The sequence below is a fragment of the Podarcis gaigeae genome, assembly GCF_964106915.1.
Source record: "Podarcis gaigeae genome assembly, chromosome: 6".
In the NCBI taxonomy this organism is placed as follows: Eukaryota; Metazoa; Chordata; class Lepidosauria; order Squamata; family Lacertidae; genus Podarcis; species Podarcis gaigeae.
This window is the reverse complement of record NC_139682.1, coordinates 76,533,387-76,555,391: the sequence shown is the minus strand read 5'-3', so window position 1 is coordinate 76,555,391 and position 22,005 is coordinate 76,533,387. Positions and strand designations below refer to the sequence as shown.

General features: G+C 45.5%; 2 protein-coding genes and 1 long non-coding RNA gene across 5 annotated transcripts in view; 1 reads left to right on the top strand and 2 right to left on the bottom strand.

Moving 5' to 3' along the window:
* Positions 1-4,889, bottom strand: part of SLC30A7 (solute carrier family 30 member 7) — a 32,206-nt gene extending 27,317 nt beyond the window's left edge. The window contains exons 1-2 of the mRNA XM_083743507.1: positions 4,505-4,889; positions 3,824-3,925 (exon numbers count right to left, since the gene is read on the bottom strand). Of these exons, the coding sequence (XP_083599633.1) occupies positions 3,824-3,925; positions 4,505-4,584 (182 nt within the window). The 5' untranslated portion in view covers positions 4,585-4,889. The remainder of the gene's footprint in view (positions 1-3,823; positions 3,926-4,504) is intronic.
* Positions 4,890-6,656: 1,767 nt separating this feature from the next.
* EXTL2 (exostosin like glycosyltransferase 2) lies at positions 6,657-18,487 on the top strand. 2 transcript variants are annotated; one of them, XM_083743549.1, is made up of 5 exons: positions 6,657-7,027; positions 9,428-9,501; positions 11,470-11,897; positions 13,537-13,607; positions 14,658-18,487. In XM_083743549.1, the coding sequence occupies exons 2-5, from the start codon at positions 9,497-9,499 to the stop codon at positions 15,147-15,149; spliced, it is 996 nt and encodes a 331-aa protein (XP_083599675.1). In that variant the 5' UTR covers positions 6,657-7,027; positions 9,428-9,496; the 3' UTR covers positions 15,150-18,487. The 2 variants fall into 2 exon arrangements, with proteins under 2 accessions (XP_083599675.1, XP_083599676.1); XM_083743550.1 differs by lacking the exon at positions 13,537-13,607 and having other exon boundaries at positions 6,828-7,027.
* Positions 12,310-21,605, bottom strand: LOC310846679. 2 transcript variants are annotated; one of them, XR_014565457.1, is made up of 4 exons: positions 21,322-21,605; positions 19,259-19,450; positions 14,114-14,189; positions 12,310-13,386 (listed from the first exon to the last, which is right to left on the bottom strand). It is a non-coding gene; the product is annotated as an uncharacterized lncRNA (long non-coding RNA). The 2 variants fall into 2 exon arrangements; XR_014565458.1 differs by having other exon boundaries at positions 19,305-19,450.
* Positions 21,606-22,005: the final 400 nt, after the last annotated feature.

The window sequence follows — 22,005 nt, the reverse complement described above, 5'->3', positions numbered from 1 at the left end:
GGCTCAAAAGAATTAGCAAGTTCAGCTCCAATGAAATGGTTATTTTCCTTATTATTAATCTCCATGTTGAAACAACCATATTCTCTGATTTATCAGTGAAGGTAGGTTTGGATCAATCTAGGAAATAAATAAAAAAGGGAACCAACTCCATAAATTTTTTTACCAGCCTACCCAGGAATGTAAACCTGTGTCTCACACGGCATCTGGAACAATTTGGCAAGTAAAAACTATTACTCACCCCAGGAAAATAATTACTCCTATGGTAGTTTATCCTAAATTTGGAAGCACAGCTTTCAAAACAGGTCTGCCTGGAGTGAGTCGTTTTAATAAGTGATGTTAACCTTCCTCTAACTTAAGCTGTATTTATATTAGCATTACTCTGTAAAAGCATCTGAAGTACATAGCATTCATCAGCTGTTCAGAAACACTTGCAGAATGCATTCTTATGAAGCTCCCAAAGATTTTAGAGCATTCTCAGAGGACCTTCCCCTGCCTTGTGTAGGGAGGCAGCGAGTGACCAGGGAAATGTCTTTTCTGCCATTGTACCCTGCTTGTGAAATGCTCTCCCCAGGCAGGCGTGCCTGATGCACACTCAGATTCTTTTTAACACTGTGTGAATAAGACCATCTTACTTGCCCAGGCCTTTAAGTACCAACATTAGATCTTTTAACTGCTTTGAGTTTTACTTGGTTTTACATATTTCTGATACAGTCATACGTCTTGTTACATTCGGTTCCGGTTACATCTTTTCAGGTTGTGTCCCGCGGTGACCCAGAAGTACAGGAAAGGGTTACTTCCGGGTTTCGCAGCTCGCGCATGCGCAGACGCGCAAAATGACGTCACGCGCATGTGCAGAAGCAGCGAATTGCGACCCACGCATGCGCAAACACGGGTTGCATTCCTTTCAGGTTGCAAACAGGGCTCCGGAGCGGATCCCGTTCACAACCAGAGGCACCATGTACTGGTATCTTATGTGGTATGTTTATTTGAATTGCAGGCATTCTCTGAAAGTCTCTGGACTAAAGAACAGAAAATAAAGACTGTCATAAAAACAAATTCATTCCCAGTGGCTCATAAAATATTTTCGTTCTGAAATTGTGTGTTTCTATTTAAATTGTCAGAATGAGCTTTCCACTAATCATAACCATAATTTAGATTTAACCCACCTCATCTCTCCTAGTATTTACAGAAGACCCACCCACAAGAAGCAATATTTAAACATTTATTATGAAGATACTGTTTGCTACAAAAATAAATGGGGCTCTTCAAGACACAGTAATGCAAAAATTCACAGAGCAGCTTCTAACAGCGTTGGGGCCTGACAGATACCAAGCTTTTGAGTATAAAAGATACCAAGAAGTCAGAGACTATATGCATACAAAGATAGCCTGTCATACTACAAGGTGCTAGGATGCATAGGAACCCTAATAAAAGTGCATCATGGGGACTAATAAGGCATCTAATGACTGCTGGTCATAGATGAAAGCCATTCCTGAAGAAAGCGTCAGTGAAGAGCAGCTGGGTTGAGCTCTGCTGATTGAAGGTGCCCTAAACGCCTTCAAGCAGCAGCACCCAAAACCCACTTCCCCATTTTGTGCTCCAGATGGCAGGGATCAACGCACAACTCCTGGGGTAATCCCCACCCACTTACACAACCTCCAAGTTTGCAGGAAGGCAGTCAGCTCATCAAGCTTGCCAGAGGACACTGCCCTGCTCATCACAGTGGAATAAATGTTGGAAGTCTGCTTCAGGGTTTAGACCCATCATAGGAACAAATAGGTGTCTAGCATTAAGGTGCAAATATCTCATGCATATTGGGACGGGGGTGGCACTGTGGTCTAAACCAGAGCCTAGATTTGCCAAAGGCCAGCATTTTGAATCCCCACGAGGGGTGAGCTCCCGTTGCTTGGTCCCTGCTCCTGCCAACCTAGCAGTTTGAAAGTACGTCAAAGTGCAAGTAGATAAATAGGTACCGCTCCAGCAGGAAGGTAAACGGCATTTTTGTGCATTGCTCTGGTTTGCCAGAAGCAGCTTAGTCATGCTGGTCACATGACCCGGAAGCTGTCTGCGGACAAACACCGGCAACCTCAGCCAGTAAAGCGAGATGAACGCCGCAACCCCAGAGTCGTCCGTGACTGGACTTAACGGTTAGGGGTGCTTTTACCTTTATCTCATGCATATGTGGTTTATATATTGATTTTAAGTCACAACAATTTATTTTCTGACATAAGAGTGCCAAATCCTTCCATCTAGAATCTTATGGCGAGCTATATTGTTGCAACAGATACATGGTCAAATATTTCTCACAGCTCTCTGTACTGAAAGGTGTCCATGCTGTCAAAAGCCGGCATGGTTCTGTAATCCAACTGCTGTTCATAACATCAGGCTCTGAACTGCAAATACCTTTGCCACCAATACATTTCTAAAGGGCACCAACATGAAGAGAACCCATGCTATTCATGCATATAAACCTTTAAAAAGCAGCCCAAACTAATAAATATTGAATAAGTTGTATCAATACTTCATTCTCTCTCTCTACAGTACTGGTTAAATGCAGGAAATTCTTTCAAAGGCCTTTTGTTTGCCCGTTCCCCAGTTGCCCGTAGCACTAACACCTCCTCCTACATACATGTGTTTCTTAACACGTATATAGCAGTATGTGCAAAGTATGATATTTGTATTTATTCTGCAATATATTGACAGGTTCAGAACTTCCCAAATTACAGAAGAGGGAAAGCTATGTGTGAACCAGCTCTTAGACTAGTGTACTTGATTTGCTTTGATGAGCTACTGGCATCATCCATTTGGTCACTACAGTGGTACCTCTGGTTACGTACTTAATTCGTTCCAGAGATCCGTTCCTAACCAGAAACTGTTCTTAACCTGAAGCGCCACTTTAGCTAATGGGGCCTCCCACTGCTGCCACGCCGCCGTGGCATGATTTCTGTTCTCATCCTGAAGCAAAGTTCTTAACCCGAGGTAATATTTCTGGGTTAGCGGAATCTGTAACCTGAAACGTATGTAACCTGAAGCATGTGTAACCCGAGGTACCACTGTACAGGATACAAGGACACAGCTTCTTAAGAAATAAGGGTTTGATTATATGGCTTCCACAAGAGAATACAAGTGCCATAAACTATCAACAACTTTCCCAAATTTTGCCGGAGAAAAATAAAGGCCTACATATCAATCAAGAACCACTACAGCATCATTACAGCTGCAGAAGTTACGTCTTCATGAGTTCAAGGAACGGCATGCTGACATTTTGCCTTTGGCAACTTCTCATCTACAGGACCTGACCAGTTTCCTTATCCTGCAGCATTTTCTCCCTGATCTTACTATAGCAACCGTTCCACACAGGGTATACTGCATAACTCCTCAGGAGTACCAAATCTAGCAGATCATGTACTCAGAGGCAACAGTTACGCAAGCAGTTGCTCCAACAAAAACCTTCAAGCCAGCCAAAAAGGGATAAGGCCTCCAAAAAAATTCTTTCCCCACCCCTAGTACAGTCACCTCCTCCTCTTGAAACCCTCCCTGCCTTCTTTTCTTCCTGAAGTTTAAAACCTGCTCTTAAAACAACGTGTACCAAAAAGACCGCTTCCCATAAAACAAACACTGGCTGCTCAGCCTTCCAAGGAGGAGGAATGAATGAGATAGTCCAACACACACCCTCTTTTCCCAGGGCCAATGACACTCTCGGCCATCATCACACACCCAGTGCTGGTGCTTCCTCAGCACCAGCCAGAGGAAGACGTGGCAGCAGTAGCAGCAGAGCTGAACAGGCACCGCCTCTCCCGCATCCTCCCTCCCTTCCCGGTACCTGTTGCTCCAGATGCCATACAGCAGCTCCACGAAGGCAAAGGAGAGGTTGAGGCAGAGGAAAAAGAAGAGATTTCTTGATGTCTTGTCCGACAGGATAGACCTAAAGGACGGGCAGGAAACAGGGCGAACTTAGAGGAGGAAAGCATGGGGGGTGAAAAAGAGAGTTAGCCAAGAAGCGATGCTGGCCAGGGTCTTGCCTCTCTCAAGGGAATAAAAGAAGCTGGTACTCTGGGACAGCTCAGTCCCTAGAGCAGGAGACTCTTAAGCTCAGGGTCCTGGGTTCGAGAGCCCCACTTTGGGCAAAATAGTCCTGCACTGCAGGGCTTGGACTAGATGACCCTGGGGGTGCCTTCCAGCTGTGGTCACCCCCCACCCACGTCCTTACCAGGCTGGCTAGCTGGGAGCCCCCCCCCCCAGCGTCAGTTACAAGCCACCCCCCATGCACCTGTATCTCCACCTCCCGACCCCCCCCCCAAGGGGGATGGGTCACATCCCGGACAAGAAAGCCTGCCAAAGCAAAGCCGCCTCCCCCTCAAACAGCGCAAAGCCTCGCTCCTTCCCCGAGGCAGCCTCCATGCCGCCACGCCCTCATGCTGGGCTCGCCTCCGACCGCGTTCCCACGCACACGCGTGTGGACGCGCGTCGGGGCTGCTTCTTCCCCCGGCCTCGCGCTCCTCACCTGAACCAGCCCGAGAGCTTTCGGAGCAGGTTGAGCCTGGGCGGCTTGTACTCGTCGTCCTTGATGGACAAAGGCAGCATCTTCCAGGGTGGCGGGCCGGGCGGAGGGGGAGCGGGACCCGAGGCCTGGCCTGGCTCGGCGAAGCGGGGCTGGGCTGGCTTGGCTGGCTGGCAGGCGCCCCTCTCCCGGCCCCTTCGCGCTCGCTTCTCTGCCAGGTGAGCCCAGCAGCCGGCCTCTTCCGCCAAGGGAGACTTCCGGCGCAACCGGACCGAGGCGCCGCTACGGAGCCTGCGCGGTAGGAGCGGAGGCCGAGTTGCGTCACGTGGGGCGGAGAGCGGGAGGAGAGGGGGCGGGGCTTCTCACTCTGTGGGAGAGGCTGGCTGGCCTGGAAATAATAATAATAACAATAACAACAACAATAAGTTCTCCAACCTGCCCCAAACACTGTGTCACTGTGTTCCATTCTTTTGTCTGCTTCTTTACAAGAGACCTTTCCAGTATTAGTATTGGTTCCTGGCTGTGAATAATAATAATAATAATAATAATTAATTAGATTTATATACTGCTCTTTGCCCGAGGTTCAGAAGGCAGTTTACAGTAAAAAAAAAAAAAAAAACAACCACAAAAATACATAAATGAAGCAATGACCCTCCAACACAGCTTTAAAGAAGGCCGTAGACTGCTTAGTTAGGCCAAGGTTTGGGTGAAGAGGAATTGTTGTTGATATTATTATTATACTTGTACCCCGCCCCTCTGACTGGGTTGCCACTCTGGGAAACTTCCAACAGAATATAAAACGGCACGCAATACATCTTTAGCCCTGTATGCCCCCATCACAGAGGAGCCAACTCCTAGTGGTCTTCGGCCCCCCAATAAAATATTTGAATGGGACAGCCAACCCCCCAAAAAGTTGATGGGTATTGCCATTCAAATGGTGTGTGTGCACCACATCATTTGAATGATTAATAATGATGATGATGATGTCTTTATTCTTCAGGCTATACAGTATGGCTTAAGTTACACACATATACGTATATAATGTGAGCATAGGACTGCATTGACACCCCAACTGATCTTGCTCCCCCTTTTCTGATAACAGGGGAGTCCCAAAGTCCGGCACAGAACTAAATGTGTCTCTCTGGCCTCAGCTTTGCTGCATCTCTCCTCTTTCTTCAGCCCATCTAGTTGCTTCTTAGTCAGCTAATTGCAACCCACCTCACCCCTCCAAAGTGAAGCAGAGCACTAAAAGGAAAAGGACCCCTGGACAGTTAAGTCCACTCAAAGGCCACTATGGGGTTGCAGCACTCATCTCGCTTTCAGGCCAAGGGAGCCGGTGTTTGGCCACAGACAGTTTTCTGGGTCATGTGGCTGGCATGACTAAACCGCTTCTGGCGCAATGGAACACCGTGATGGAAACCAGAGCGCACGGAAACGCCATTTACCTTCCTGCCACAGTAGAACCTATTTATCTACTTGCACTGGTGTGCTTTCAAATTGCTAGGTTGGCAGGAGCTGGTACAGCTATGTGAATAGTCTACAGTCATACCTTGGGTTGAATGTGCTTCAGGTTGAGCGCTTTCAGGTTGCGCTCCATAGCAACCCGGAAGTAACGGAGTGCATTACTTTTGGGTTTCGCCGCTCGCGCATGCGCACTCAAAATGACATCACATGCATGCGAGGTAGCAGCAAAACGCGACCCGCGCACGCGCCGTCGTGTCCTATGTTCTATTCAGGATGCGAACGGGGCTCCGGAACGGATCCCGTTCACATCCCGAGGTACCACTGTATATGAATAGTTCCTTCAACAGTTCAAAAAATGGGGGACAGGCATCTCTACCCTCTGCCCCACCTCGCGTACACAGAATCCTAAACTGGGAGCCAGTATTTTGGCACCTTAAAGGGTCACCATGCAAATCCGGCAGGATCACAGCCTAGTAAATCACTAAGAGTTTATTTTGACCTCTTCTTGTAGAAGTTGGAAGGGAAGCCCGAGGTCATCTAATCCAACCCCCGGCAATGCCCTAAGAAGCTCTTAGTGATTTGCTAGGCTGCAGTCTCAAACAGATCATACATGACAGATGGCCACCCAACTTCAAAATCGAGTGTTTATTAAAAAAAAATATCTAACGCCACTCTTTTCTACCCCCATAGCCATTAGCGATTCTAAAAGCGCGCTGCCCTTAATAACATCCGGAATCCATCAGAGACAGCTGAAATAGAAAATCGCAACAAATAACCGAGAGGCGAAGACACAGTTCTGAAGATCCCGCTCTCCAAGAGGCGGGATCTTCTTCCAACAGGAAGCACAACGCACCCAGAAGGGAAGAGATCGCGGGTCTTGGTCCAGCCCCTTTCTTCTTCCTCTCGCGCTGCGATGGATGTTTGCGATCGCAGCTGATTCACCGGGAGAGCGGCTCAAGATCCGCGGGGCTGCGCGTGCCCTCGCTTCCTCGGGAGCCAGCCGCCCGGAATCTCCGTTGTCCCGACGATGTGAAATCCCGGCTTGGCTCCGGTCGATTGCAGGTTAGGCGACCGTGTGAAGCCGCCAACACGCGAACGAGGGCGGCGGCGGCGGCTGCAGAATGTCCTAACCGGGGTCGGGGTGTGGGAATGATGCGGGAGAGAAGCAGCATTTCATGTTCAGACCGTGGAAGAAGAGACCGAAAGATCTTCTGCATCAAATGCAATGCCTCTTCTAGCGGCTTATTTTGTGTTTGTGTGCGCTTGGCGGTGTTTGTTTATTGGCTACGCGGGCGGGTAGATCTGGAGATGATTTTTATTTATTTTAATTTTTTACAAGGCAAGGAAATGGGCTGATGGCCTGCATATTGCACGTGGTGCTGCTCTGAACAGCTTCTAGGATCAGGCAGCGGGTCTCTATTGGCAGGGAGCCAAGCCGCACCACCATTGCCTGCAGGATCCATCCTCTCATTACTCCGCACCTCCGCCCTTGCAACTATTGCTTTGCTTAAGGTTTTGTAACAGTAGAAGGGGGGGTTGATGGTTCCCCCCACCCCAAAGTGTGCATGCCCCCCCCCTTTGAATGCTGTTTTGCCTGCAGCCCAGCAAAACCTGTTTGCAATTTTGCAGCTGCAAGCAGCCCCTTGGGATCTCAGCTTTATGAGCCCAAATCTTGTAGCAGGGGATTGCTCAGCGCTGTGCCCCGCTGTGTGCGCTTGGACTTGAGCCACAATCATATTTGGATAGCCTGAACCTATCTGTGTGCATTTGGGAACAAGCCGCGTTCAGATCAGCGCGGCCTCGTTCCCAAAGTGTGCACAGTCCCAGGCTGCAAGTTGGAAATAGCGCTGCGTTTTAGTCACGATGGGCCTCCGGGTATAGGGCGGTATATAAATTCAATAAATAAAAATAAATAAATGATTGCAAGCAGACTTCTGTGGAAATGAGCTCCACGCAGGTCAGGGAACAAGCTGCTCAGTGGAGCTTGCCTAAGATCATACCGAAAGGGTTGTCAAAACAAGGAATAGATCTGAATTCTACATTGCTCTAGTAGTAGTGCATACCTAGCCCCCCTGAAAATGACACTACGGTTATTTCAATAATAATAATAATAATAAATTTTATTTATATCCCGCCCTTCCCAGCCAAAGGTATAGTATACTCAGTGCTTGGTCAGTGTATTGCTTGGTCCCTGCTCCTGCCAACCTAGCAGTTCGAAAGCATGTCAAAGTGCAAGTAGATAAATAGGTACCGCTCTGGCGGGAAGGTAAACGGCGTATCTGTGCGCTGCTCTGGTTCTTCAGAAGTGGCTTAGTCATGCTGGCCACATGACCCAGAAGCTGTACGCCGGCTCCCTTGGCCAATAAAACGAGATGAGCGCTGCAACCCCAGAGTCGGTCACGACTGGACCTAATGGTCAGGGGTCCCTTTACCTTTACCTTTACCTTGGCAGCATAGATGACTAGCCTTCAAGTCTTGTTTGTTGTCGGCTGACGAATCCTGGCTTATTCCGGAGCAGCAAACTGCAGACCCAGGTTCAGATGTGATGGGAAGCCAGGGTTAACTGTTTCTCCCACCCATGTTGGGGAAGAGCTACTAGGAGCGGTTAGTTAGCGTCGGCATTTGAAATTCACCAGGTCCATTTTGCCTCTGCCTATTGGCCACTTGCCACCAAGTAAAGATGCCCGGGCGCCAAGATGGCGCCAGATATCTCCACCATCTGGAGGTGCAGGCCTGGGGGTCCTTGGATTTTGCCTGTTTTCACACACTAGCAACGCATCCTGTAGAAATCTTTGTCATGTTTTACCTATGCAATCAGAACAGGAACCCAAAAGTCGTATTGAAAAATATGACTTTCGAGCCGTCTGGCCCCAAAGTAACAACTGGACATACCTTTTTGGTGACTGTAACCCTGGTTTAAGAAGCCATTTGGCACCTAGTTTATATATCTGCCTTTCTAACCCTGGTTAGCATGCACCAGCCCGTTGCACGTGAAGAATAATCCACAATAAGACAGCAACCCTGGTTTAACATGACCTATGAACATTGACCATTATTTTTTCACTTGGGATTGCATTATAGCTAGAAGTGTGATCCTCAACATAGTTGGCTGTAACTGTATATTTACAGTGCAGCCTTATAATACCTACTTAGAAATAACTCCCACTGAGATCTGTGGGACTGACTCCTAGTAAATGTGTAAAATTGCAGCCTTAGTTGCACAATGTGTGGGACTTACATATAAATGATAGCAGGGCTGCATACATTAGGTGGAAATAATAAGAGGTTTTTATAGCTTGAAGATACAAGTCATTTTCTCTCCGCAATCAAAGAGAAATAGGACAGCTAACCACACAGTACACACATTAGCAAATTTGTCGCCCACATGTTTGGCTGCTGGATGATTTCACAGAAGCCCACCTGCAAGAATGTATTATTGTGAATTATTTCATTTTCCAACAGAGCTAAAGGCTTTCCAAAACACCGTTCCCTGGCACACCAACTAATAACTGTAAAGCTGCCAGTGCAGGAATGAGGTGAGTTCTTGCAACAAATTTATTCCTCTTTTGAAATACTTTACGTAAGTGCTTTTTTTGAAATTAAATTATTGCCTGTGTTTCTAACTCCTAGAAGAAGGGAGAAAAATGCTGCTATAAACGTTAGGAAGTGATTATAGGAAATGTTGCTGCTGTGCTACTGAATCGTAGTTTGCCTCCTGGTACCCTTCTTATGTGCCTCAATATCAGATCTGTACTCATATGTAATAATTTTTGATGTATAGAAAGGGAGTCTGTGTTCCTAAACACACTGCTGCTTTGCAAAGCATAGTTTCATTTTGTGTATGAGATGTTGTCACTGATGGCCTGATCCTATAAACCACTAAATAGCTAAAATGGCAGCAACAAAAACCCACACCAAAACCCCATTGTGAGCACACCAGTGGTGTGTACTGTGAATTAGTTTTTTTGTTGCTGGGGTGTATAGGAATAGGAGCAGAGATCGGTTAAATCTTAATGGACACTATCACTGATAACTCCAAAATCCACAGTTGGGCAATACCTTTACTAGGACTAAGCACACTATCACAAGAATGTATCAGAACTATTTAACTGGCAAGATGTCACACAAAGCAGCAGGCGACCAGGGAACGGGGGAAATGAAGACATTTTTAAAAATACAAAATTAGACTGATGTAATATCCGTAAGATCAGCTGAATGCCAAGATGGAGGTTGCGGGTTGAAAAAGTCCCTCCCAGGTGCTACAGATTTCAGGTTTCTGAAATTCCTAGGATTCTGAATGAAGAAGCAATGGCTCTGATAAGTTTAAGTCCAGCTTGCAACTCAGTTCAGTCCCAAACCTTAAACAACTATGCGAGTTAATAAATCAGTGATGGGAGCTTCACATATAGCACTTTCAGAAGTTCCATCTTTATTGAGCTGTTGTTCGTCTGGCTTCCACAGCATGCCTTTGCTTCATATTAGATCTAGGAGCAGAGCCTTCCATCTAACATTCACAGAAACCAAAGGTTGTTTCCATTCTCTCTGGAACACGAGGGATTGTGGTTAATTGTGGTACCCAGTAGCTCCCTCCAAAGGGACCTCCACACTGGTTCCAGGAGACCCTCTCTGCTCCACAAAGTGCCTGGTTCATCGTCTGAGGACTCAGTGTCTAGGCCCAGCTCAGGGCTAGGCCCAACAGAGTATTGCTTACCATATACTATGGTACCTCGGGTAAAGTACTTAATTCGTTCCGAAGGCCTGTTCTTAACCTGAAACTGTTCTTAACCTGAAGCACCACTTTAGCTAATGGGGCCTCCTGCTGCTGCCGCTGGAGCACAATTTCTGTTCTCATCCTGAAGCAAAGTTCTTAACCTGAAGCACTATTTCTAGGTTAGCAGAGTCTGTAACCTGAAGCGTATGTAACCCGAGCTACCACTGTATCCTTGATGCGGCCAAGTACTGCTCTGACGTTACAAATGAAACAGTCGGCTCATTCCGCTGCTCTTCTCCCAGGTGACATTTGTTCACTTAGGCATTCTTCCTATTGGTTCCCCCCCCGTCCAAGTGTATCTGTTTCCATATGCCTATTGCTTCTTTTTGAATTGCCTTGTGTCTTCATCGACGAGCCTTTGAAGTTTCAATTCCCGCATCTGAATTGGATTGTTCTGCTTTTATTGGATTGGAACTGTTACGTTTGCCTAAAAGCACAGATCAATGATGCCCTAGTGGCACAAAGGGTTCATGTATATAGGAATGGAGAAGGAATCCATTTTACACGGAGTTTGGTGGCTCTCCAACCTTACTGTTTGTCACATCACAAAACCTCTTGTATTGAGTGCCTGCTTATGTCCAAGCTGGGGGGAAAAACAAAACATTGTCAAACATTCAGAGACACTGATATGCGATTTAAGACTGATAGCAAATTCTCCACTAACTTGTCAAAATCCACCTGACTTTACTAGCCCTTCAATTTTAATTATGTATTTTATTTTTTTAAAATAAAGGTTTTATCACACCTGTAAACTACCTGGAAGAATTATGGGGGTCCGGCTACTTCACTTCTCTTCTGTTGTGATCCTGCTGTTGCTCCTTGTGGCAGGTGCGTTAACTGCTTTGCTGCCAAATATTAAGGAAGACAAAATGCTCAATTTGCGGAGGGAAAGAAAATCTCAGAGCCAGATTGCCTCGGATTCCTTTACTCTCATTATGCAGACGTACAATCGAACCGACCTTCTGCTGAAGCTTTTGAATCATTACCAAGCTATCCCTCATTTGCACAAAGTGATTGTTGTGTGGAATAACATTGGAGAGAAAGCCCCTGAGGAAATTTGGAACTCCCTGGGACCGCACCCCGTCCCAGTTATCTTCAAGACACAAACAGTAAATCGCATGAGGAACAGGCTTCAGGTTTTTCCCGAGCTGGAAACAAAAGGTAATTATTGGTGTGTTTCTCTTCTCCCCCACCCCAGCAACTATTACTGCTTTACACCATCATTCTCAGTTTGGGGGGGGGGGGAGTTACAGCTAAGTGCTATTTCTCACCATGCATCTTCATCACTTGATGGCTACAGCATCAAGCGATAACTTCCGTGGGTGTATGCACAATCACGGATCAGATTCTGCAAACAGAATTTCCATACATCACCTAAAACTACGGATGTCGCAGATCTACAAAATTACTCGTCTAACTGTATTAACTTGTCCAGCTTGTCATTATGGGACACAGTTGGTCTAAACCATCAAGCCTCTTGGGTTTGCCAACCGTAAGGTTGGCAGTTCGAATCCTCCTTTTTGACACAGGGCTAAGTGCCAGAACCTCTGTGGTCATGTAGGGAGGAGTTGCACTAAAACAAATGCTGCTGTAGCGTGAGTGGAACAACCTCCCTTTTCTTTCCCCATGTGCTGTTCTGGAGATTCTCCCTATCCCCCGAAGTTTTTTGGAGGGGGGCATGGGAAAAGTGGGGAGGTAAACCCCATTGTGCTAATGGCAGGGGAACAACTTGGTGGAATCCAACTCCTAGTTTCTAGGGCATTTCCCTTGTGCCTAAGACCCTGCAGCTGTAGCGTTCTAGGTACCACGTAGGATTGAAGGCCTCTTGAAGAAGACTCCAGTGAGACTGCCCCCTTATTGCTAATGTTGGAAGAAGTGTTCAATCCACTGATGTCCTCGGTGGAGAGATCAGGCAACATGTTCTGGATTTTGGAATCTGCCATGGAAAGAAAAAAAAGCAAGTAACCCTATTTCCTGGAATTTTTGCTGAGCCAAATTCCACTTCAAGCCATGGAGTGTTTTTCCACCTTTGCCTAAAACGCAGGTGCTGTTGTTCTTTTTTTCAACAGAGCAGCTTGCACATTCAGTTGCGCGTCAGCAATGGATGAGAACTCAAGCGCTGTACGGGCACTTGTGAACCAGCCCTGGAAGGTCAACATTCCTAAGCCTAAGAGCTCTTAGGTTGTTGTTGTTTTATGTGACAGAGAGACACCACCAATTCTTCCTCCTCCGCAGCACCCTCACAGTTCCTGCACTGACCTATCCTGACTCCCTCTCCCCAGCTCCAGTCTTCTGCTTTTCACTCACTAAGAAGCTAACATCCTTCTTCTAACACAGCATTTCCCAAACTTGGGTCTCCAGCTGTTCTTGGACTACAGTTCCCATCATCCCTGACCACTGGTCCTGCTAGCTAGGGATGATGGGAGTTGTAGTCCCAAGGATGTGTGCGTATAGAACTGCCCCCCTATTATATAATAGCATGCAAGGGGCTGTTTCACCACCTCCTGCTCACCTTCAGGAAGCACCAGCAAATTCCACATCTCATTTTGGGCACCCTGGGATTTTTCCCTTTTTGTTCACGTCGCTCAAACCAAGTCTGCAAGATCCTGAGCCTTGAAAACGTTCCATAGATTGTGGTTCATCTCTCATCCTGAAAAGCAAGCAAAGTTTTCTGTTCCCCCGCACCCACCCAAGCAAGCGTAATCACAGTGAATATTGTTCTAATTTGTCATACGCCTTCTGCTTAGTAATGCCTTTTTAAATGTGTGTTCTCATCAAAATGCATTTTCCCTCTGTTCAGCTGTTTTGATGATGGATGATGATACCCTAGTTAGCGCCCATGACCTAGTTTTCGCTTTCTCCATTTGGCAGGTAATGTCTGCATTTTGCTTTGCATGCCTTGTTTTTAATTATTATAATGTTTTTCGGTATTTCTCTAAGGGTGCGTAGTTAGCTAGGAGTAAGCACCAAGGAATGTAGAAAGACATAGTTCAGAAAGGAAAAGATTTGTGTTTTCACATGTTCCTAAAAGCAGTGATCCCCAGAGACTGTTAATTTCATTTGTCTACCGCTTTATATTTCTAAGAAAAAAAATCTCAAAAAGTAGTTTACAACTTACATTAAAACATCAAATAAAACAATCTTAGAATAAAACGTTACAGGAGAAAGTCAACTATAAAGTATACATTCAAAGCAGGAATAATTAGCAGGAAACTAAAATACTATCTTTAAAGATTTCGAAATAGAGCATTACAAAGAAGGTCAACTACAGAATGCACATTTAAGTTAACAAAAAAAACTTCAAAAGAAAATATTACTAAAGGAAGTCAAATATGCACAATTAAACAGCATAATTATCAAGAGACTAAAAATATTACTTTAAGCGAATGGATTGCAAGTCTGTCAAACGGGGGCTGGAGATAGTGGATTAGGTTGAGCTTTGTAGATCAGCATCTTAGAGAGAGAGAGAGTGGGAGCTTCAATGGCATCCTTCTAGAGGTTTCACCTGGGACAAAAAACCCGGCTAGCCCTCCCTCCCCCCCTTGGCTACGGCTCTGAATTTTGCCTGCTTTTGTTGCTCTATATCCCCTCTGGACAATGGGAAAACATCTCGGAACAAACTGAAGCAGAAAAATTCCACCACTATAGCACTACTATTAGGTCAAGAACACCATCCAGGAGGAACCCTAAATATTCTTTAGTATCTGCCCATTTTATGTGCTTGTGAATTGTACCCACTAGGAAGTCTAATTTGATGGCGTTGTTTTAACATTTCTCTTTGATTCAGCGCATGAAAGCGTGCAGTTTATTGTCAATTCTTCTGCTTAGTCTCTTCCCAATTGATTATAGAATCCTCTGTGATCATTCGGAACGAGGCTCCGAATGAACCGTCGTATAATAATATTTTCTTTTTCTTTCCAGCAATTCCCAGATCAGATAGTGGGTTTTGTTCCTCGAAAGCACTTGCCCAGCTCTTTGGGGATATATAGTTACGGAAGCTTTGAACTGCAGAGTCCTGGCAATGGCAATGGAGACCAGTATTCCATGATTCTCGTAGGAGCTGCCTTCTTCAGCAGCGAATACCTCGAACACTTTCAAAAACAGCCTGAAGCTGTGCACGCCATGATAGACGAGACTCAGAACTGTGATGATATTGCCATGAATTTCTTAGTGGCCAAACATACTGGGAAGCCCCCGGGCATGTTTGTGAAGCCAGTCGACATCAGGAATTTGGAGAAAGAGAGTAACAGCGGCTATTCTGGAATGTGGCATCGGGCAGAGCACTTGCTCCAGAGGTCCTACTGCCTCAATAAATTGGTTAATATCTATGGCTACATGCCCTTGAAATACTCCAACATCATGATTTCTCAGTTTGGCTTTCCAAACTATGCTAATCACAAGAGCAAAATGTAAGGACGCGATGCAAGGAAATGCTTGATGTGCTTCCCAGCGATTCAAACGGTAAGCTAAACAGAGAAAGGCGTACCTTATTCAGAGCTTGTGTCTGCAAGAGGTCTGGTAGAGCATTCCTTCTCTCTGCTCAGCATGCAAAAACCTTCAGTTGGAATAGAAACAGCAAATAGTCTTGTGGCTCCTTAACAACTCACAAATTTATGGCGGCCTAAGCTTTTGTGGACTGCTGTCCACCTCATCTGTCCTATCAAGTGCTGTCCTGAGTTACAGGTATATATATATCTTCAGTTGGCTTTGTCATTTATCCCTCGCTCAGTAGCCAGTCGCCAAACTACCCGCATGAAGATACGAGTATGCCAGAAATACAGGTGCATTTGCGTGATCGGTGTCACTAATACATCTCCTCTAGCAGAAGTTGAAAGTCCGCAGGAAAATGTATTACTCGCCAACCTCACCACATAGATATGTGTCAGCATTTGTGACCTGAAAGAAGGAACCAATTTTCATAAAGTTTTCCCGGCAGTCCTTAATCATCAGGGGCTAGCAGGCCAGTGGCTATTTGCAAGTCTCTGTGTGACGCTTCATTTGCAGACCATACTCCAGTGTTGCTCGTAAGAATATAAGAAGTGTCCTCTTGCATCAGGCCAGAGCCCCATCTAGTCCAGCACCCTGTTCTCACAGTGTCTCACCAGATGCCTATAGGAAATCCACAAGCAGGACAGGAGCACAACAACACCCTTATGCTCCCAAGCAACTGGTATCCATAGACATACCACTTCTGATGCTGGAGTCAGAACATAGCCATTACAACTACTGGTCATTGATAGACAAATTCATCGAAGATTGGGCTAACCCCCTTTTGAACTCTTCCAAATTGGTTGCTATAACTACATCTTGTGGAAGTGATTTCCATATTTTTAAGCACCTGTTGTGCAAGGAAGTCCTTCCATTTGCCTGTCTTGAACAGTAGCGTAGCAGCAAATTCAGATAGTCGCAGTTCTAGAATTATACTGTCATCTTATTGTGATACAATAAATAATGATTAGGGATGCAGTACAACGATCTGTGCAGATCTCTCCGTGCTGCTCTTCAGCTAGGCCTATTAGGTTCTGTGCACATACATGGGCAAATGATTTGCCGTGCTGCAATATCTTATTTTGGAGGGACTTGGTTTGTGTTTTTCATGAAGTTCCATTGTACATATCGGAGCATGAGCACCATAACCTTGAAACTGAAGCACCTTTTGTTTTCAGTGTTCCTAAATGCTTAGCTTTGGAGCATACAGAACAATTTGGTGTTCTCGCACACCTTCTCAAGAATAGGGCTAGGCATATATCGTCCAAAACCAGTTTGAGGTCCGTATCATGATATCGGTTTCATAATTTTTGACCTGGCATTATATCACGAATCATGGTGTGTGTGTGCACATTATCCAAAATGTAGGAAAAACCGTGAAGCCAGCCAATGCCTCTGCATAGCTCCATCCTTATTTCGGACATGATGATGATGGCATTAAGGTACATCAGTAGATCATGATGTTTAGCCGGTGATATATCATGATGTTGAAAACCAGATATCGCCCAGCCCTACTTAAGAGAGACCCTAATAGCCAATCCTCAGTGGATGACTCTCCTCCTCTCTGTGCTGATTGGAGCCAATCAAAGGATGAGAAGACTTCTTCTCAGTGGCTAAAAAGCAGCCCTTTCGTGCTGATTGGGCACCTCTAGGATGCTGGAGACAAGACACCCTATTGGGGCCCAATAGGGCTCTGACCCCAGACCACTACACTTCTGGCCCTGTATCTTCCAACATTCCTCTTCATTGAATAGCCCTGAAGTTCTAGTATTATGACAGGAAAAAGGGAGGGGGGACTTATCCCTCTTCACTTTTTTCACATGCAAACTCTTCTAAACTAAAATACATTTCTCCTCCAAAATAAAAGAAATAAATAGTAGGTCCAACTATTCAAAGCCAATCCACACATTTCTTCGCTTGTGAGGTCTTTCTCCTCTGCTCCCTTGAATGTATTTGCTTTAGCAACACCTGTTTGCATTTTGAGATCACTTTGCTGTACTTCTCAAGCCAAGGGCTGCAGGGAATTGTTTGCTGAGTTTTCAGATTCTGGCATAACTGGAGGAACATCTCCAGGCTCGTACAACTTGTGCTTTGCTTGCTGTACTTGAGTCTGAAATGTTCCCGTGTCTCCCAGCGCAAGGGAGAGATGAGGACCAAAATGCAGTTTCAAGCTTGGCTCTCTTCCAAAAATCCTGTGAAGGCCAGCTAGGTGGGAATCTTTGCAGGGAAATCGGAAAGCAAGACGGGGAGAAGTCAGCACAACAGAGAGACGTTACGAAAGCAGGAGGGGAAGTATTTCTGGGTCACTGTCTTCTCCTCTTCTGTCACCTTGTGTTCAGTTATATACATGCCACTGGAGCCGCGGCTTGGAAGCCAGAGTGTCCCTATGCGCACAGCCATGGGTGATGGTTTATTTTCTTTGTTAACAGCACCAACACTCCGCAAACATACGAGCTACATTTTTAACCTCCATGATGTTTAAACACACATTTACTGTTCGGAACAGATGTGCTGCACTTAAAAAGGGGGGCGGGACATCCAGTTGTACACATAAGATCTCTCAACTTGATCAGTGGGGTCAAGCGTGCATAAGCCTGTTGAATTGCAGCCCACATCCACAGTGTATATCAGCTACAATGGTGGGCCTCCTGCAACTTGCAAAAATCTAAACCTTGCCTACATACACCGCAAGACCCGCTGCAAAAACAGCAACTTGCATTGAGCATCTGATAGGTTACACCCAACCTGTAGATCAATTGCATTTCTTTGTGCAGTGCCACAACTGTGTATTCAGTGCCATGCAGACGTGCGAAATTAGCCAATTGCTTCCGCCAGGAATTGCAAAACAAAACAAAACCTGTCGCCTGGCTCTGGAATTAGAGCTGTGCTGCCCTGTATATTAAGGTGCCATATTTTCTACTTCCATTCATTCAAATAAGCTTACTTTTAGGTCAGAGTGTTGCGTTTTTGTTTCTGTACTCCGTTCAAAAAATGAGCCAGTAATGTACTGCGATGTTGAAAATATTTCTATTAGCGAACACAGTGGCAGCTAGTTGCAGATGTGGCTGTCTAGTTTGATTGTATTTGATGAAAACTCTCTTTTTCTCTTCCCCATCCCTCAAGTTTTCTGTGTTTTGCTCTTTTATATTCACATGCTGTTGGGTTGTGTGTGTTTTGTTTTGTTTTGTTTTGTTTTGTTTTGTTTTGTTTCGTTTGTTCTTTATTTTCTAACCCAAAAAAAGGTAAATAAAGATGTGTAATGATGATAGTGTTATGTGGTTATTGGGCAAAAGAAACATGGACAGAAAGCAGGCTGACTGCACTTGTTTACCCAAGAAGCCTACTGAATTAAAGGGGGCTTAAGGTAAAGGTAAAGGGACCCCTGACCATTAGGTCCAGTTGTGACCGACTTTGGGGTTGCGCACTCATCTTGCTCTATAGGCCGAGGGAGCCGGCGTTTGTCCACAGACAGCTTCCGGGTCATGTGGCCAGCATGACTAAGCCGCTTCTGGCGAACCAGAGCAGCGCACGGAAACGCTGTTTACCTTCCCGCCAGAGCGGTACCTATTTATCTACTTGCACTTTGACTTGCTATCGAACTGCTAGGTTGGCAGGAGCAGGGACCAAGCAATGGGAGCTCACCCTGCCACGGGGATTCGAACCACTTACCTTCTGATCGGCAAGTCCTAAGCTCTGTGGTTTAACCCACAGCACCACCCGGGTCCCTTACAAAGGGGGCTTACTCCCAAGTAAATGTGGCATAGGGTTGCAGCTGTACAACATGATCGGAAATAAGTGAACCCTAGTTTTGAAAGATTGTGTAAGATAACTTAAAAGTAAAGTGCAGTCGTTCTCGAGTATGTATAGCACGGTACACCCCCATGCTTATTCCAACATTCCCACCATTGGGATGCTAATTTACACACACACACCCATCACTTCAAACATATGGGAAGGCAAGATAGACTATTCATAAATGAAAACAATTGGTCCGGGGCCATGCACAGCTACATAGACACGTGGATTGATTTCACCTTAGCTGGCAGATATGTTATGTTCAATCAAGGCTTAGCTCCAAACCTGTGAGATGAGATGCATTGATGAATTGGTCAAGATATTTCCTGACAAGGACAATCTGACATTCACTGCTTGGATTTTTCCAGAAATCGTTAAAAAGTTGTTTCACCCCCAGGAGACACTTAATGCAGCCAGATTCATTGGATAGCCTTCCAAAACAGGATACTGTAGTGAGCTCCTGTGCATATTTCAGGTAGAATTCACCCTTTCAGCTCTTGCCACGGTTTTCTGGTACCTTGCACAATATGCCTGCATTAGTACTGTCGTTAGCAGCTCTTGCAGAACAGCAAGAGAAGCTCTCTTAAAATAGTGCATTTCCTTTACCACTGAACAACCACAGCCAGGGAAGTATAGTTTGAGCGTGAGTTATGGACATGGAAAATCCCAGTTCAAAGGCCAGACCCGCTATGACGTTCAGCTGATAGCTTTGATTGGTTGTGCGCTCTGACGAATCTGCTTTACAACATTGTAAGGCTGCAGTCCTACACCCACATTGAGGAGTAAGCCCCCCACCCCCAAACTCAATCGGGCTTACTTTTGAGTAGGCATGTATAGGATTACATTGTAAGCCGCTGGTTTGAACTGCAGAGGAAGGAAATATGTTAATTCAAATAAACAAAGGATGCATTCGCACAATACATTTAAAGCACTATCATGCCACTTTAAACAAGCATGGCTTTTGCCAAAGAATCCTGGGAGTTCTAGTTTGTTAAGGGTGCTGAGAGTTGTTAAGAGATGCCCATTCCCTTGCAAAGCTGAAGTTTCTAGAGTGGTTTGACAATCAACCACTTCCCAAGAAACTCTGGAAATTGTAGATTTAGGAGGGGGATAGTGCTCTCCTAACAACACTCTGCGGGACGCGGGTGGCGCTGTGGGTAAAACCTCAGTGCCTAGGGCTTGCCGATCGCATGGTCGGTGGTTCGAATCCCCGCGGTGGGGTGAGCTCCCGTCTTTCGGTCCCAGCTCCTGCCCACCTAGGAGTTCGAAAGCACCCCTAAGTGCAAGTAGATAAATAGGTACCGCTTTATAGCGGGAAGGTAAACGGCGTTTCCGTGTGCTGCGCTGGTGCCGGCTCACCAGAGCAGCTTCGTCATGCTGGCCACATGACCCGGAAGTGTCTCCGGACAGTGCTGGCCCCCGGCCTCTTAAGTGAGAGGGGCGCACAACCCTAGAGTCGGACACGACTGGCCCGTACGGGCAGGGGTACCTTTACCTTTACCTTTACCTTTAACAACACTCTGCACCCTTAACAAACTACAGATCCCAGGAAACATTGGGGAAAGTCAGGCCTATTTAAAGTGGTACGATTCTGCTTTATATGCATACTGTAGATGGGGTCACAAGGAGTCCCTTTTACCTATAATTAAAGAGCAGAGCTTGTTCGCCTTGCTTATAAGAATGGATCTTGGATGCTTGATCCTCAACTGCAATCTTTTACACCAATTAAATGACACACACAGCGGATTAAGTTGTTGAGACTGAGCATTTCTTGAGCTCAGTGAATGAGTTGGGCATAATCCCAAAGGCAGGGACAGGAGAATGTGGCATAGCCTCTTTCGTAAGTCCAGAGAAATGTTTTCCTGTGTAATCCCGTTGACCCATATTTAGGTATGAAAATAATGGAGGTAGAATGATTTCCCGGGGCCCACTACTTAAACAGCTGTCGCTATTTTTGACCCGCCAGAAAACAAGTTCCTGGTTCTTCATCTGATACCACGGCTCCTTTGCTGAATTTTTTCCATTTGACCAGCAGATGTCGCGCTTAGGAGTTTTTATACTAAATGTCACCGACACTACAGAGGGCTTAGCTGAAGAAGTGTGACAAGATATATGCATAGTTGTAGGATTATGCTGCAAATGCTATGCGTTGGTCAGCATGCACTGATCTACACACATAAAACAAATTCATCTTTCATAAAACAAATTCATCTTTCTCCCAATTGAAGTGCAGAGTGTTTGAGGCTAAGGATGTTCGCAGGGAAACCAAAATGCTTGTTTACAAAGCTATTGTACTACCAACCTTACTGTTTGCTTGTGAAACATGTACCACTTATAAATGCCATCTCCAGTTCCTTGAAAGATTACATCAACGGTGTCTCCGAAAAATTTTACACGTCACTTGGGAAGACCAGTGTACTCTGGAAGAAGCAAAGATCACCAGTGTCAAAGCAATGATTCTTCAACATCAACTTCGTTGGACTGGTCATGATGCCTGATTATTGTCTGCCAAAGCAACTACTCTCTTCCTAACTTAAAAATGGAAAGCATAATGCTGGTGGTCAACAACAGAGGTTTAAAGACTCCCTCAAGACTCTCAATCTTAAAAAATGTAGTATAAACACCTATAATTGGGAAACACTGGCCTGCAAATGTTCCAATTAGAGAATAGCCTTTACCAAAGACATCGTAGACTTTGAAGATGCTCAAGCGCAAGAAAATAGGGAGAAATGTGCTAAGAGGAAGGCACATTTGGCAAACCATCACAGTGATCAACTCCCACCCGGAAACCTATGTCCTCACTGTGGAAGGACATGTGGATCCAGAACTGGCCTCCACAGTCACTTACGGACTCACTGTTAAGACTATGCTCATGGCAGACAATCTTACTCGGGTATGAGTGATTGCCAAAGAAGAAGAAGAAGAGATAGATAGATGATAGATAGATAGATAGATAGATAGATAGATAGATAGATAGATAGATGTT

Excerpts from the sequence above, each read along its gene's own strand:
- EXTL2 (XM_083743549.1), top strand. Across the intron at positions 11,898-13,536 it reads TCCCGAGCTGGAAACAAAAG|CTGTTTTGATGATGGATGAT; the intron begins GTAATTATTGGT and ends CCCTCTGTTCAG. Across the intron at positions 13,608-14,657 it reads TCGCTTTCTCCATTTGGCAG|CAATTCCCAGATCAGATAGT; the intron begins GTAATGTCTGCA and ends TTTTCTTTCCAG.